Source organism: Calliopsis andreniformis, chromosome 9, assembly GCF_051401765.1.
Source record: "Calliopsis andreniformis isolate RMS-2024a chromosome 9, iyCalAndr_principal, whole genome shotgun sequence".
Taxonomy (NCBI): Eukaryota; Metazoa; Arthropoda; class Insecta; order Hymenoptera; family Andrenidae; genus Calliopsis; species Calliopsis andreniformis.
The window spans coordinates 20,111,509-20,128,115 of record NC_135070.1 but is presented as its reverse complement, the minus strand read 5'-3'; the positions used below and the strand labels follow the sequence as shown (position 1 = coordinate 20,128,115).

The following is a 16,607-nucleotide window of genomic DNA, read 5'->3' as shown; positions in this document are numbered from 1 at the left end:
CTTTCAGAGGACTGTGAGTGACACGAAATCGTTGTTGCTCCCTTGTGCATGTTCAATTGGCCAACTTCTGTCGCAAAAGTTTAATGAATTAACTCAGAACCGTGTCCCAGTGCATTCCGTCGTCGAGGAAAGGTCTCTAGTCGGTGGAACTCGTCGAATCGCTTTTTAATCTGATTAATAATTTCGTCTGCTTGTTACGCTAGCGTCTCGAGTTGATTCGAGTTCATTATACGACGTCAGGTGCTGATGCATCCTGCGATGCACTGCCGGGGAATGTCCCCGAGGCAGCCGCAGTGCAGTTGCAATTTCAATACGCCCGTGCCAATTAATGCGAAGTCGTGTTCGAACTACAGATGGCCCGTGTTAACGATGGCCGACGTCGAGTGCCAATTATCGGTATTAAAGCTTCGGCAAAATCACGCGCGCCGTTGCGAAAGCTTTTTATGGCTTTTAAACTTTCTTCAATTGGGCTAGATTCGACTAACCCCGTTTTGCAATGGCGTATTGTTGGAATTATGTGTGAATGCCTATGAAGTATTGTAAAATGGAGGATAAAAGGCTGGCTTAAATATTTACGACATTCACTTAAGAGTATTACTACTGCTAATAATAACATACGCCTTACAGTGAGATTAAAGGACCATTCATTTTATAAATTACACGCTTAAATATTTCATATTCGCGACACAGTCTTACCAGGGGCCATCATGTATGTCCTAGAGTCGTATCCAGAATTGTTTTTCATTTTCAATTGATACTTAAATCTAAATGCTCAATCTCTACTACCCACTTTCCAACATGCTATTGGACAACATCCAAACCATACTTGTAGGATACTCATTCAACTCCACAGCCTCTGATGTGTTTGTAGTACACTCACGTTCTTCCACATACTACAATATTGTTCTCAATTATTATTTTCGTATTCTATTTTTCGCGGTGCTATTTTTACGTACTCGTGATATTTCTATTCCGAAATGTTCCATTCGTGGGTTCATTACGCTCGGTGGGTTGAGTTAGAATTTATATGCAGCTCGGCAAGAGCGAGGACAGAATTTTCCGAGAGAGAATTGGAGAGCGCAAGGGTAAGCGGGCTGGTCAACGGGAGCCAGATTTCTAGTCGGTCCTGCAGCACGCGTGTACACGTTCATTACGAACTTACGCTTATGAATAATTACTCCGTTGCCCGGAAAACTGTTAGCGGAACAATGCCACGTTAACTATCGGGCAAGTTTAATTATCGAGCGTGCACGCCTCGCAAACCGCTGTTGCGAGTACAGGACACGGTCCATTCCGAAATTGCCTGCCCGTTGCTAACCTGAATTCGATCTAGATCTATTGCTAATCAGTGTCGCTCACGTAGTCGACACGACAGGAGGCTCGTGGAAATGGGAAAATCAGTCTCGTACTGACACGGATCACTGGCTCAATTCGATGATAGCTTCTACATTCGAGAGTGTTCCAATTGATTCTGGGTCATGTGAGTACATTTTGGACAAAAAGTTAAATAGATAGGTTCCTACAAAAGTGGGGGCCATTTGACGGAAGAAAGAAAGATACGGGTATAGAAAGGTCAAAGATAAACTTGGGTAGAGTGGAACTGGACTCTTGGGAAGAGTGAAGCACATTAGAAGTTTGACATTCGAATTTATCAGTGGTCTTCGTGGGTGACAGACAAGTCAATCACTGGTATTCGTCTTACCGCAGAAAATACTTTTTTGGTATTTGCTTCTAATGCTTTCTTCATGATACATATATCCTAATCCTTAATTCATCCCTAGGAGAAGTTCGTCCTTCCTCATTCCTTCATCGTGAGGGAGAGAAAAGAAGATAGAAGAGATTGACAAGTGTATGTTTAGATAAGGATAGAGAATTACTGCTAACGTGAAACGTAGGGACACGAGGTCTCAGGGGAGTCTTACGCTCGAAACGAAAGAAAGACAGTAGGGACGAAGAGGCAAGGTTAAACGACCTTGAAAAAGATTTCTCTCGAGAACAGCGCAGTTAACGACGATAATGATCGAGTGAGACGTCGCGACCGAGGACACAAACCGCTCGAAATCGCGCGATTCCTCCCGTTAACGTCCTCCAACCCTCTGGTAACCGCGACGGGAGTAATCTCGCGGCGGTCGATGAATTCCCCGGCAGGAAATGAAATTACACGGCCACTCCAGAGGCACGGGCTTCCTTTTTCTGTTGCAGAAACGCTTCTCTCCGGGGAGGAACGCAGCGAGAATGAGCAAAATTCGTTCGGCCGCTAACGGACGTCAGCAGGATCGCCTTCTACGTCGGCGAAATTGAACCGAGGACCGTGGTGACTACAGAAAGAGGAAAACCGCGAGAAAGACAAGAGCAAACAAGGATCTCCGACCCTCGCAGGGATTTCTTCTCCCGTGCCGTCTTCATCCACTAGCAAAACCTTGGCTAAGGGTGAAGAATCACAGGTTGGTCAGGAATTATGAAAGATTCGTTCGATTCGTCTCGGAATTTGACTATCGCTGGCACCTTATTCGTTCGATGAAACGGTCCCACGGGAAGTGTCAGTAAATCGTGTTCACAATTTGCTGATAAATCGCGTGGGGCCATGAGTGCTTCTGGAAGAAATGCAAAGCCCAGAGTCCTGGATCCCTGTCAATTCCATTTCAGGTTCCCCGAACCGGTCCCAAGGTCTTTTGCATCCATTGTGAGAAGTTTGTCGCACAGTGGATTTAATCGGTGTTCCGTGAAGCGTAACTGAACAGTGATCGCGAATTGGACGTTGGATCGATGAGTCGTAACTAGTGCCGTCCGACGGAGATAAGAACGAGGCTGCTCGAAGCCGCGCGTCCTGGACAGAGGTGGTATGCCAGCATAAGCCGAGGATGACGAGCGAGATGAATGCGACGAAGGCCGAGAACTCGACCACCACGATGAATTTGGTATCGACGATATCCTCGTCGCCACCCAGCGCGGTTGCCGCTGCGATTAGCGCAGGCACAGCGATCCCTACTAATCCGTCCACGACAGTAGCGGGTGGAGCTGCGGTCACCAGCACCGCTAAACCCGACCATCACATCTACAATGTAACGGGATACCTCGCGGAACACGACGAGCTCGATCACAGTAAGTAATAAGAGCCTGTGAATACGGTTAGCGCGTGTTACATGGTCAAAGCCGGGCCTAATGGGACTGCATTAGGCCGCTGTCGCTCTGGGAACGTATCATCGCGACTCCCTTCGTTCTATTCGCGTCACAGCGCCGCTCTTTTCAATTCCCTCTCGCCGATCGTCCTTTTTATCATCCCCCTGGCTCGCCAATGGAATCACTTTGATGTCCCTTCGACAAAAATTGCCTTTCCAGTCGTGCTGGGTATTCGGCGCCCTTCGATCGCGCTTTGTTCACTCGGTAACTGTTGCCTCGGTTTTGACCGATGACTAGCTTCCATTGGATTAAATGTTCACGCTATCAAATGGAACTTACGCTGTTCGGTTTTCACTGCATTGCTCTTTTTCAGTCACCAACTAGTTGGTGGTTTTGCGAGAGACGAAAACTTGGGATACTCTAGATTTCGAGTTATTCGAAGGTCGAATCTTTTGGGGTGTAAAGAGGATTACCTTTGTACCTCCAACCACGGATCTCGAGATCTCTTCTCGGTTTCCATCTCTTATGGTAGATAGAGTTATGATGTTCTCTTCGTTTCCTGAATTTATTACTGCTTCGTCGACTTATTTCCCAATTGGACGAATATCGCCCTCGATGGCTGTGTTAGTCGACATCCACTTCTTGGATTTTGCAGGAAATTGGGGTATCAAAGAGTTCGAGGTTCATCGGCTGCTCCCGAGGATCGAACCAGGAGACTTTGTTCTAAAATTGTGTGAAACTCCTTTCTGGGTCAGGCTTCGTTACACACAGGTTGCTCCGTTTTCAGATTGAAGGAATTTGGGAAATTGCTTTTACTTGAGAAACACTTGAAGCGCTTTCACCCTCGAAATATTGCCAAAAAAAACTTCAGAGACTTATCACCTTACAAATTTTGAAAAAAAAAAGAGATAAATCAACTATAAAAATTTTGCAATTCGTTATTCGTTTTCTGCGAACTTCTTGTCGACACTGTCCAATAAAATCGTTTCTCGTGTTTAATCTACGGTTTCCATTACACAAGAAGCATTGGAGATTAGTTTGCCGGATGTGATTTTATTCCATCGCAGAGGCGTTAGGTATCAACGCGTTGCTGAGGGATCGTGTTCGAGCCTCTCACTAATAACGTCTCGAACGTGCGCTTTTTACGGGATATCTTTCGATCGAAGGATAACCCGTTATCAGGAGCAGCAGGGGCTTCCAGCCGAGCAAATCTTGCCATGCTCATCCTTGTCCGACCGGTCGACTGCGACACAGCCGGAATACTAATCGTAACGCTGCGGTCTACTGAAGTCGGATCGATACCATCCGCGGCCGCTACACCCGTGATATACGACGAAACTCAGTCGCCGATTGAAGCTTTTTGTCGTTAGATATTCATGCTCTTCGCGAGCCACTCACACCGCCAGGCCTTTTTTGCAATATTTATGAGAGCTTCGGGTGTCTGTGTGCGCAGGGATGAGGGTGAAAACGGTATCCGTGATCGACCACGGGGCTTTTTTAAACCGTACGACACGGTTCGAGAATAGTTCGATGTCTTGACGCTGGAATGGCAAGATTCGAGCGCGTTATTTTTAAGCAAATGTCCATTGAATCAATCGGGAAGCTCACCTCTTTAGGCGATTTCGTATTCTCAAGGTGTTTCATTAATTTGGACATCTCAAGATTTTGTTGGAGGAGCATTGTTAGGTTACGGTGGTGCCCTTCTTTTGATCTATGAAATAATATGAAAGAACTGTTGAGGAGGTTGTTAATTGGAGGAGTAACAGTATTTCAAACAGTACTTTCGACTCATCCACGTGGCTTGTCAAGATTCTCTGGATTTCCGCTTGCGCCTTGAGGGCTAGAGGTTTATCCAATTTCCGCAAACAATGAGTGATAGCTGTTGAGAAGGCCCCGTAATGGTCCGAATTGGTTCCACAAGAATCGCTGGTCGATGACTCGCGTAATCCACAGATTGTGAATTCGTGACAGTTTTCCTGTTTTAGTGACGATAATAGGACTATTATTTCTTTGTAAATTAATTAAAGGTATTCAATAGTGCTTTGATAGTTGCAGTACCTATTAAATGTCAAATAACACAATAACGTTACCAGTTAACATTTACCTCTGATTCATCTAATTATCTACCTACATCTCTATTTATTCGTCTAGCTATCTATATACTCTCAGAGCCGTTTATCCATTTATCTATGTATCAGTTCATCAATTCTCTTATCTACTCCCGTTTCCATTAAATATACCCGTAGAATTACATCCATATTCTATGAAACATCCCTTTAGTCTCGCCCAACTAACGAACCACCAGTGACCATCGAAATTCCCCGAATAACTGGTGATTAAATCGGGACCAAAAGGGTTGATTCACCCTCCTTGCATCATCGATCAACCTGTCTGGTCGCAGTTAATTCGCCGTTTCTCCCTGTCCCACGGCGTCCCAGCTTTTCGTGGTAGGAACTCGAACCATTGATGGTAGTGCAAACGCTGCGAAAAGAAGGTCCGCTGGGCTGGCTTCTCGCGCTGATAATCCTGCTGCAGGAGCCAGGGCAAGTTCGAGGGCGAATCCTGACCTCTGGCAACGAGACAGCGGGGAAACTGGTTGTACCGAGGGTGCCGAAAGCTCGGGCAGACGGCAAGAAACGATCGTCGTCGGCTTCTCTGCTTCGTAGGGGGCAACCGTCGCAGCGGCAGTTTCGTGGATTTCGAGGAAGATTCTCCTCGTCTGTTTCCCCTGGCTCGCCAATGGCTCCCAGGTTCTAGAAATTGCGTGGAATCGAATCTTAACTGCAACTCGTAAATTTCACGACGGCGGGGGATAATAGCGCGGAAATTGTACGGAATAGGAAATCTATTTTTAAATATTTACGGTCGGTCGCTTTATACGCGGGGCTCTGCGCCAAAATCGTTCGTATATCGCCATTTCGACGGTCGTTTATTAGTTTTGAAAATTCTTTCCTCTCCCAGACGCGCTTTACGAGCCCACGCGAAATGTACTTATCGTGGGATGGACTAGACTCAACAGAGATTATAAAAATGTTGCATTGACTTTGTAGAGTACTTGGGAACGGATTTTGGAATCGATGATTTATTTAGTGGGAGTTGGATCTTTGTTATTATATAATAGATATAGATGAAAGTAGTAGAGTTTGAACGCTACTACCAACTAGAAGAATTCTATAAATTTGCATGTCATAGAATTATCTCCTTCTCTACCATTGGAAAAGTATTTGAGGTTTCTGTCAATATTAACCTCGTTACCCCATGACTGAGGGCACCGTTGTAATCGGAGAATTAAGAGCATTCCATGAATCACCTAGAACCGCGTAACGAGAAGCTACGGCTGGGTTACCAGCGAAAACCATCTATGCTAATTGTGAATAACGAACTTATCGATACGAACATGTAGTTCGACCGCCTCGTCATAATCCAGGTAGGGATAGAGGAATCGATGCAGATCGTAAAACCAGGGGAACGAGATTCTGTAGCAATAGCCGCTCGACTTGGCCTCCAGCAGCCTCTTCAGCTCCTCCACGTATAGTCGTCTCATTTGGCGGATTCTTAGAACAATTTCAACGACAGTCACTCCAGGCAAGGCTATTTCTTTGTGAATACGGTCGTAGGCGCGGTGTCTGTGATCGATATCGAGATAATGCTTGTTGTCCTTCTTCCACAAACAAGGTGTCTTCCGGTACAGTGACGCCAGCTTTTGGAAATAACAGTACATCCACCTATCTTCCTCCTCCATGGCTCTCATGGTCAACCCTTCCGCAAAACATTCGCTCATTTTATTGGTATTGAGGTTGTCTGTTAGCCATACCCCTTTTAGTCAATGGAAATCGACTTGTCGATAGGTTTTCCATTATTGATGGAGATAGTTGGACTCGAAGATTAGGGTTAGAATCTTGAACAATTGTTATTGATTCTTTTATGAACAAAGTATGAATTCTAGATGGAAGATTGGAAAAATAGTAGGTTTTGTCTAGTTACTTTTAAATGGATGTCATATTGCAATCTCCTTGAAGCATTCGTCGTGGAAAGTAGACAAGCATGTGCCTCCCTCCTAAGAGGGACGCGTGTTTGTTCATTATGTTCGTTTGCACTGCTCGTATATTTTAATTGGCGACATCGAAGTGGCCATGGCCCGGGTGGTACTCTGTCAGATGACTTCAGACCCTTCATTCGTAAAACTTATTATTAATACGTTACTTTTCTAGCAATGATTCTTTACAGTCTGTAAATGTTAAAAGTAACGCTGCCACGTTTTACAGGTATACTCGCCGGTTTCTCAGATATACAGACAGTTTTTCTAGCGTGTATCTCCACGTTGCTGCCGCTGATCGTTGCGCTGGGAATTGCCTTCGGCGTCAGGTAAGGGAACATGGTTACTTTATTCCGAAATATGCTTCAAACTTTCCCTTCCTCACGCTTCTTCTTTATTCTGTAACATCTTGTATCATGCCAACAGCTGTAGATTCTTTCAAAAAAGGAACAGAAAGGATACTTAATTTTTGCAGCATTATTTAAATATATTCTTCTCCTTTTTTTTAAACGTATACTCTTTTTTTTTATTTCAAATTTCGAAAGTATATGTGACAATTGAGATAATTTTATCATCAGAACAGGTCTTGCATCTCATACTCTTATAAATGTCTCATTATTTACTCCTCTTACACGATGTTGAGGTCGTTCACCTGCACCTCCCAAATAAATCCTAAACCCTGACAGCAGGTGAAGTTACCATCAAAGGACAGGAACAAGATTCGCCTCTATCCTCGCGAAACCAGCTCGGAAGACCGTTAAGTCAGCGAATAAGTTAACGGTACTGGCTATGGTCGCGTTATAACCGTGAACAAGACGACACGCTCGTGGTTGCTTCATGAAAGCGAAAGCCCCGACGTTGATTAATGGGAGCAATTAAAGACTAAGTCAGCGACACGCACGACTCGATCACTGTCGAATCTACTTGCGATCGTAACACTCACCTTTGCCTGGAAGTTCGCGTGATCGATCGATCCCCTCGACTGGCTATCGCGTTCTCTTCTCCTTTACAAGGTATCGATCACCGAATCCGTGCTTAACCCTTTCTACTACTGATACTGAAGAGTTGCAGTCGTCAAGGGATCGTTTCTATCGTGAAGCTACAATCTCCACTGAATCACTCGGCTTAGAAATCGGAACTATTAAATTTGCAAGAATTGGCTTTGATAATGTATAGACTGTTGCGCTGAATTTTTATGTCGTTCATGAGTTTTTCGATTTTTCCTTTTCGTAAAACCATCATGCTAGTGTCTACTTAAATGGTGTAATGACCTGGGAGGTAATATTTCCCTTCAGTTTTCACGGAACCGACTACCTCGTATATAAAATTCAGGCTCCGTCCGATCCCTTGATCCCAAAAAATTAACCTCGGCCTAAGCCGGCGGCCCGTTAATGCCGGCCTTACAATAAAAACCGATAGCCCTGAGTATCCCGGAAACTCGCAAATTTTCGCTGTAACCAAGAGTGCATCGAGTAATCCCGCGTTATTGCAGAAATTGCGACGCCGGGAAGAGGATTACGTCGGTCCATTCGAGAGAACAGGCAGGGGCAATTTATTCGATGGTTGTTCAAATGCTTGCGAACGTGAATCGAAGTTATTACCGAGGAACGAGTTGTACCGCGTCGAAATTATACGATCCTCAGTGATTTCGAGATTTCATGTTTGAAACAATCGTCGACGTTGTTCTGTGGAGTCTCGAAATGCTTATGCGTTGGACTACGAGCGTGCGTGGTCGCGTGCATGCAGAAATTGTTACTAATTAAAACGTTGGCCAGTCGCTGATTCATTAAAAGCCACCACGGTGGGGGTAGACTCATTTTTAACTATTTCAATTTTGAGGCGTTTCAACGCGCACAAAAACCACTGCGAAGAATCGTCCTTTGTAATGGAACAATTTTCCCGCTGTTTCATTTTCTGTTTTTTTTTTGTTTTTTTCATGATACGTAGGTACAAGTTCACCCTTTGCGGACGTTGACTTTTTCACTGCAACGTTTCTTTTGGGGAAATCATAAAGAAAACCACGACGAATGTAACGAATGTTTCCTAATCCTTTATATCCTGTACATGTCTTCGGACTCAGTGAACTTTCTATCAACGCTACTTTTGCGATTGTAAGAATACTTCGTAAAAGCTGAAAGGGTCGCGGTGGACTCAAGTAGCATACAGTACACGGCACAAGGGGGTAAAGAACTCAGAGCATTCAGGGTTAGTAATATTATGGCGCGAATATTTATAGAGTCAAAAGGAGCGTCTGCTGGTTTGGAAATCAGACTTTTTGCGAACCCGTTTTCACAAAGTATCTTTTGCTTTACGTGTCAGTTTTAGTGGAGCTAAGTGGCCTGTAAATTTATAATTTCGACGATCCTTGGATTCTGTCGATATAGGTCATTTAAAGGTTTCTACCTGAGAGAGGAACGCGTTGAATTACGGGAGTCGTATTGCTATGATAAACACTACTAATTATGTCCTATGATCATCACGCTTTCCAAAGTCACAGTCTTTGCAATTAACCAATCAGCAAGTTTCACCCCATCCCGATTCCAAAACAGATACACCTACCTGGTATTATTCAGTTCGTGCATAGCTTCCATCCAGTGTCCATTCAGTATTCAAACGTGAGATTTCGTTTCTTATCGTATATGTATATTCAGTCTTGCCTTATACATTAATGTTCATGCATATTCAGTATTCGTTTTTACCTGAGTCTTTGTGTTTACTTGTTGCTGCATGAGACGATGTGTCTTAAATTATATTACTATCCTTTGATAAATTCATATCACAAAAGTGTAGTGCAATGAGTGTGATTGCTGATGTTTGAAGAATGATACGTGGTACTTTGCAAAAGAGAACTGTGATACTCCACACTTGTACTGTAAAGTTAAATATCAGTTGAGTGCAGGTTGTTGTTTTTAAGATATCAAGAGATCCACCAAAGCAGTTTATCATGATTAGATTAACTTTATTATTAAAACAATGTATCGAATATCAACAGATTTATAGATACTCCTACTATAAGTGACAAATATATATTATCAACATATTAGAAAGCGACAATAAAAAATTCAAGACGACATTCGCCTATTCAATCTGTCAAAAGAAATAGCTATCCATGAAAGCTCCACGTATGCTACAATGTGGGAAAGATCAATCTTGTGCCGCAACACTTACCTGATGAAAGTAGCGCTTCATCTTGTGTGGAAGAGGTCGATTTTACTGCAGCCTCGAGACAGAACGGACGTTTATCGAATATTCAAAGAGTCGACGGCGTTTTGTTCTGTTCCACAGGCACGTGTGGAGGAAATATCGGAACAGACGAGACAGCTCGAGTGGATTGCCCTGGTACAGGAGTGTCTGTTCGCGAGACAATACCGCCGAATCTTTGCATTATCGTCCCCGTTCGGGAAGCACTACTATTCAAGCCGCCACGAGGATCCTTTCGGCCCAAGACGTAAGTACATATTTTTCTACTGGAAAGCTAGACTATAAATAGTCGCATGACGAGTTCTTTATAGACGGCGAAAAAATGCGCGTATCGGAGACTCTTCAGGGTTTAGGTCACCGAACAGGTGCCCCTACCATATTCGAAAATCGATACCTCGTCGATAATTCGACGGTGGTTAATTCAGACAGGCGTTATGCATAAATAAAACGCCCGTTCGAAAATCGAGGCGCGTTCTCTAGCGTGGAAAACGGAATTCTCGCGCCCCAATTGCCCTGAATCTCAGCTTAGCTAGATCATGACTTTGAGCTCATTCTACTTCATATAATTCGACAACAAAACGAGTGTTCGCTGGGGTGTTAATGCAGATCGAAGTGCGGGGAGATGATGACCTTCAAAAAATATGCGTAGATACATGGAAAGTAAAAATCGTGAAAATGTTATAAATATTTTTATTGAATCGTGCAGAAGTTACATGATACACAGGTGTATTGAATAGGGTATGAGTTGTAAATATTTGATTGAAAAGTAGGATGCTTTGGCTTGAATCTATGGTACAAAATGGAACAGTCAAAGGTATTCTGAAGTTTCCTGTGTAACAACGAGTAAATCGTTTCTACGTCAGTATGTCTATTTTCTCGGTTGAAATTGCAACAAATTCAGCGTTAAATCGTTCAAAGACTCTGTAGGTTCACTCAAAAAGCCGACACAGAGAAAGAAAACCGTATTCGTTGAAAAATTCTCTTGCACGCCAACAGTAAGTCTTCTGTAGTATTGCAATTCTGTTGCATCGTCTAGCTTTTAATCCTCTTATTTTCACGAATCACAATTCTTTCCCCTGCCTTAAGTTGTCGGGACTGTCCAAGGGCTATTTTTATGTGTCGGGAAAGTGGCGAGTTCGCTCTTTTCCAAACACGTCCTCCTGGAAATAACGAAGGGGGATGGGAGAGCGTAGGCTGAGGGTGAGTGGAGGGAAAAAAGATAATGGGCAACCCCCTCGAATCGGTTGTCTGACGGACGAATGCGACACGCTGCAACAATGCACCCTCGGACACTGTTTTTCCATTATGTGGCATTAACAGCGGCTAAAGGGGGACTTTTATTTTATTTGCTTGGACCTTTGCCGACGCGAGATCGTTTCATAAAAAGCCACGGTTAAAGCAGTTAAATTTTTCACGAGAACATGGGAATCGTCTGAACTAAAGTAGGCCTTATGTTCCCTTGCGCCCATACTCAGCTATTCATTTCTACTCTTCCGCTCGCTGGTTTACGTTCTTCAGGCGTCTCTGGCGGGCTAATTCAAATGTCTTTCTGAAAGATAGAATATGGACTATTAAGAGACTGCTTAAAAAATTTTTTAAACAGTTCTAGAAGTGATTGGCAGATATATCTATTTACTTTTATACGAGAATATGTTTGCATAACTGGGAAGAAGGAACATTAATCTATCTATTGAAATAGGTTGTCACCAAATTCTGTAGTTTTTGTCATAAAAAATGCTAAACTACTCTTTCGCTATGTTCTCTATTATATAATGGAAAATATCTATCATTCTATTGTAGTTACTACTATATCAGCAGTAAAATTTTTCCCTCGCCAGAATAGGCCTCAAAAATTCGTAAAAGTGGTCTTCAACCCCTCAAAAGGGCAATAAAAATTAAAATAATTTCTCTGGTATTGTCGAGGGGCAAATTAAAATGCAAACGGTCGTGATTGCAATTTGAAAGCACCGTTAAGAGCGCGGCTGTGGCAAGTATCGGTGAACCGATGGTGCGTGTAACAGGAGAGAGAGAGAGGAATGCGCCACCATCTATCGACTGCAGCTGACACGAGCTCCGTTCGTGTTCGTTTCGAATGAGGCGAGCTCCTATCGGGTACCGATCGAATATGCAAAAGCGAAGCGGGGACGCGCGCGATCGTGGCCCGAAATCTACGGTGCACGTTCGGTTTTTAGCTCGCCTCCGAGCGTGTTGCTCTGTTGCAAACGCCCGCGTCGACTTCAGTCGGAACAATGTAGGTCAAACGACTCGCGGGCACGGGCCTCGGTGAACACCCGGCGCGAGTTCAACTTTACGACCGTGTTCCGCCCTTTTACGATGACTCCTCAGTCTCCTGCCCCCTTGTCCCGCGATTTCAAACATTCATGCCCGCGCCCGCCCTGCTTATGCATTTTTCTCTTTCGGCCGTGATCCAGATACCTTCGTCAAAGCGTAGATCTTTAAATCTGGAGTCATCAACGTGTCTCGCTTAGGGGAATCGCTGCTAGAGATCTGCACGCTTGTTTGTCCCTAAACACTTCTGCTTTGAGTTGACTTTCAGCTTTAACGCAACAATGGAGAACGTTACGAAGCATATGTGGGTGATTGAAGTACTCCTACTGATTAACTATATTTTTTAAATAGTCGCGGTTCTGGGGTTGAAGGTTCTTACTATATTTAGTGTCACTAAAAAGCTAGAGTGACGTCAGAACTGCAAACTGGAAACTCTAGTACCATTATTCCAAATGGTAGGACAACCAGTCAGTGACGGTGCGCGCGTTAACGTTGGTGGTTTTCCGCAAAAAGGCTCGTTTACAGTTGCACGGGCGGATCCATTAATTCCATCGATCGTTGTGTGACACGGTGCACTGTTTCGCGCACGCGAACCTAGGACGTTCAAGTCAGGCTGAAAATACCGAGAGGAGACGAGCGGTCGTTCCGACGGTAGTCAGCGGCAGTGACCTGATTTTAATTTCACGCGTGCTCGATAGCAGCCACCGCGCGCTTAGAGGATTCCACCGAGAGCACCTTCTCCGCCCGGCGGAATTCTGCCCGTGTTTTGATGGCCACAGTTTCCTCGACCGGAAACTAAAACGAGTTTTCGTCGTTCCGTGGTGATACGGACGATATAGCCGAGAATTTTCCTTTTCTGGACTCATGAAAACTGGAAGTTGAGATGATAGACAGGTATAATAAAATATTGAGAAATTCAAACTTAGCATACATTTATAGAATATTTAAACGCAGAAATTGAACATTTACCGAGTCGGGGTTAATAGAGCTCTAGCTACTCGATAAGCATTAAAATTTGAGAAGCCATCGGTTCTCAAACTAACGCCAACAAAAATAACAAGGGAATTTGCATAAAGCTCGCAATTTCGCGAAGCAAAGTAGTTCAGCGGAGCGGAGGAAAAACGGTGTATGCAAATCCGAGGAAAAAGCGTGTCTAACGAGACGCGAGTCTCGCTTGGCATTCTTGCTTTTTCACATTATTTAGCATACAGTGGACGTGGACGCATGGCGGTACGTGGTCCGGGGTCAAGGAAAATGCGGTCCTCTGGACGAAACGACTGGAGACACCGGTTTTTCGCGAGCTTCGAGCGCTCTCCCTCGCATTTTACGAGCGCAGCTGGACGAGCAACGGGAACGGCGCAGCGCCGCGGGCCATCGAGGGAAAAGAGGAAGGGTTCTCGGTCGAGAGGTGTCTCGTTTAAACGAGGGAGGGTTTTTGAAGGAAATGACATTACCGAGGATCAGAGGGGGCGAGAGGCGCTATGCGGCCCCGAAAAGGTGCATTTCGAGGCGGCGGCATTAATTTAGCCTGCTGTCCCTCTCGACTCGTCCTCTCCTTTCAACGTTCACGCTCCGGTTCGTCCAGCTCGTAGCTGTGATCGCTCGCGATAAACGGTTCCGACAGCCACTCGACACCCCACGCTCGCACACGAAAATTTCTGCAGCCTTTATCGCGCATCGCGTCCGCGACACTACGCAGTGCGATCGGACGATTTGACGGGTATATTCGGGGCTTGGTAACCCTTTGGTCGATCGAGCGCGAAAAAAAATACTTGGATCGTTAAGAAACCAGACCGGCAATGACGCTCGGTCTCTTTATCGCATGGACTTTATTGCCGTCATTAGGGCGTCCAGTTGCGTTTATCTTTTTGACATCCTGCCGGGAAGGAGAGCGATACAGGCTTATCAGCTCTGGATTTTATTGATGTAACCTACGAACTTTTTTCAAAACACTTTACGGTTAGAGGGAGCTTTTTGCTTAATTTAATGGCGTGTAATCAACCTTAAATATAATAGATACTATTAATAATCGCGGGAGTGACTAGTCTTGCTGCAGGTCTTGCTGCATTCTAAGGCTGGCTATATAATTTGTGCGCTGAGGTATCATTTATCGGTACCCAAGGAGTCAAAACGCAAGAGGGAAGCAATAGAAATGCAAAAGCTACGAGAAGTGGTAAAGGTAGGTTCTCGCGATGGTTGTTCCTTAGAAACCCTTTAACCGCGAGGAAAGACATCGTTCACGATTGCTGGCGAGCAGTAAAGGTTCAGGGGCAACGAGAAGTGCTTTGTCCGCCCCCTTTGCCACCGTTCGCCCGCCCAGCGGAAGCCCTTAGGGCACAAGGCGGCCAGTGCATTGGCGTCGCTCGCAAATCTCTCTGACCTGTGATGCAAGCGAGCCCATGTTCGAAGTCTCTTTGTCGGCGCGGTCTGTGCCAATATTTGCTCCAGTACTTCGCGTTCGCTCGGTAAACGATCAGAATTCGTTCTTTCTAAACCCGCAAAGGGAGAATAAACCGCATCGTGTTTGGTGGCATTATCGTGACTCTGGCGGACCGAACGGTCCCGAGGCTGCTCGCCGCGAACCGGTGCTCGCGACCGCAGATCCTCTTTCAGATGGCGAAACTATACTTAAGCTTTAGCACAAAGTGCACAATGCAAGCGCGAGCAGGGACGTGTCCACGGTATGGTTGCGGAGGATGCATGCCAGATGTCGAGGCGTAGGCCCAACCCTATTCTCGAACGCGGAGCTCGAGTGCTCGAGTTACTAAGTAGCCAGCTTGTACGCTCATTATCTATACCAAAGGTGGCTCTACTTTTTCTTTGTAACACGAGACTAAGGCTGACACGATCGCGTGCAAGAGACACGGTGCGCGTTCGCCACGATCGACCCGGTGCACAGCGCTCGAGGTAAATTGCACGAGTCATGTCCATCGGCCGCCGCGGCGCTCTCGCTAATTCGTCCGGCCTTTGTCGTCGGATTTCGTCCGTCGTACCGCTACGTATAATTGTCCGTGAACCGTGCAGCCCGATAATCCCTGGACTCGCTTTAATGCCAGCAAATGCTCGTTAAACGCGACTCCCAGCGCGGATTCCGTCGTCCCTTAACCTTCCACGTTGTCCACTCGACTCTTCGAACCTGCGCTTCCAAGATTACTTCATAAATTTTGGGGACTGCTGTTAATAGCTATGAATTGTTATCGATACAGACGCGGAGAAGTCCAATGAGCAGATTTGCTGGCCGCAATGTTCTGATTTCCCCAACGTGTCGGTCGGTTTGGGAGCTCAGAGCTTTCCTCGCCTGGCACGCTTGACTCAGTCTCCAATTTGATTTGCATGCTAGATGTGCGAATACCGTTGTGGTGGAGATCGATTACGGGGTATTCGTATCTTGTTAGATCATCTGTCGAATTGGCGATGAACAATTACATTTACGGATAGTAGACTCTAGAACCTCTTTAAAGATTAGCTACATAACTTAGACTTTTACCCAGGTGAAGATTTCTCACCCCTAAATTGAATTGTTTTGAAGACGTTTTTCTACTGGGCTGAGGCAAGAAATAGAAGATAGTTTTTCGCCTGAAAATTTTCTTAGAAGGATTTCCATATCCTAGGAGTCACAGTAGATATATAGAAGTCTGTCTGTCCTCGAGCTCGCGGTCGCTAGGTCGATTTTGCAACGAATCACATTTGAGGATCCTTTTAGCCTCGACATCTACGAAATACCGTCATCTCTAGGTTTCTATCGACACGACGATTTTGCTATCAAGATTTCGATTCTACGTAATATATTTTCCAAAGTAGAATACCTGAGTCTATCGATGGTACTTCAAGATAATCCTTAAAGCGAAATCGCGCGCCAGGAAAATGCAGTTCGCGAGGGAAATCAGGCGATTTTACTCCACGAAAGGAATTAACGGGATCTTCGGATTGCCAGAATAGATTCATGCTCGCATTAACGCGA

At 45.0% G+C, this 16,607-nt stretch overlaps 3 protein-coding genes across 3 annotated transcripts in view; 1 reads left to right on the top strand and 2 right to left on the bottom strand.

Moving 5' to 3' along the window:
• The first annotated feature begins 2,716 nt into the window (after nucleotides 1–2,716).
• Nucleotides 2,717–16,607, top strand: part of LOC143182840 (uncharacterized) — a 51,938-nt gene continuing 38,047 nt past the window's right edge. Inside the window, exons 1-3 of the mRNA XM_076384120.1 lie at nucleotides 2,717–3,102; nucleotides 7,386–7,485; nucleotides 10,442–10,604. Coding sequence (XP_076240235.1) covers nucleotides 2,862–3,102; nucleotides 7,386–7,485; nucleotides 10,442–10,604 — 504 coding nt within the window. The 5' untranslated portion in view covers nucleotides 2,717–2,861. The remainder of the gene's footprint in view (nucleotides 3,103–7,385; nucleotides 7,486–10,441; nucleotides 10,605–16,607) is intronic.
• Nucleotides 4,803–6,901, bottom strand: LOC143184154 (uncharacterized). Its single transcript, XM_076386187.1, has 2 exons — nucleotides 6,518–6,901; nucleotides 4,803–5,096 (listed from the first exon to the last, which is right to left on the bottom strand). Exons 1-2 carry the CDS (start codon nucleotides 6,899–6,901, stop codon nucleotides 4,803–4,805), a joined length of 678 nt encoding a protein of 225 aa, XP_076242302.1.
• On the bottom strand, nucleotides 11,034–15,987 carry LOC143182841 (uncharacterized). The gene is made up of 3 exons (XM_076384121.1): nucleotides 15,460–15,987; nucleotides 13,088–13,517; nucleotides 11,034–11,906 (listed from the first exon to the last, which is right to left on the bottom strand). Exons 1-2 carry the CDS (start codon nucleotides 15,575–15,577, stop codon nucleotides 13,255–13,257), a joined length of 381 nt encoding a protein of 126 aa, XP_076240236.1. The 5' UTR covers nucleotides 15,578–15,987; the 3' UTR covers nucleotides 11,034–11,906; nucleotides 13,088–13,254.

Bases quoted from the DNA above. Each gene is read 5' to 3' on its own strand.
- LOC143184154 (XM_076386187.1), bottom strand. From the start codon at position 6,901: ATGAGCGAATGTTTTGCGGAAGGGTTGACCATGAGAGCCATGGAGGAG. The intron at 5,097-6,517 runs GTTCGTATCGAT...TCACTAAAACAG, and splicing joins ACGAGGCGGTCGAACTACAT to GAAAACTGTCACGAATTCAC.
- LOC143182841 (XM_076384121.1), bottom strand. From the start codon at position 15,577: ATGGACATGACTCGTGCAATTTACCTCGAGCGCTGTGCACCGGGTCGA. The intron at 13,518-15,459 runs GTAGAGCCACCT...CTCAACTTCCAG, and splicing joins TCTCGTGTTACAAAGAAAAA to TTTTCATGAGTCCAGAAAAG.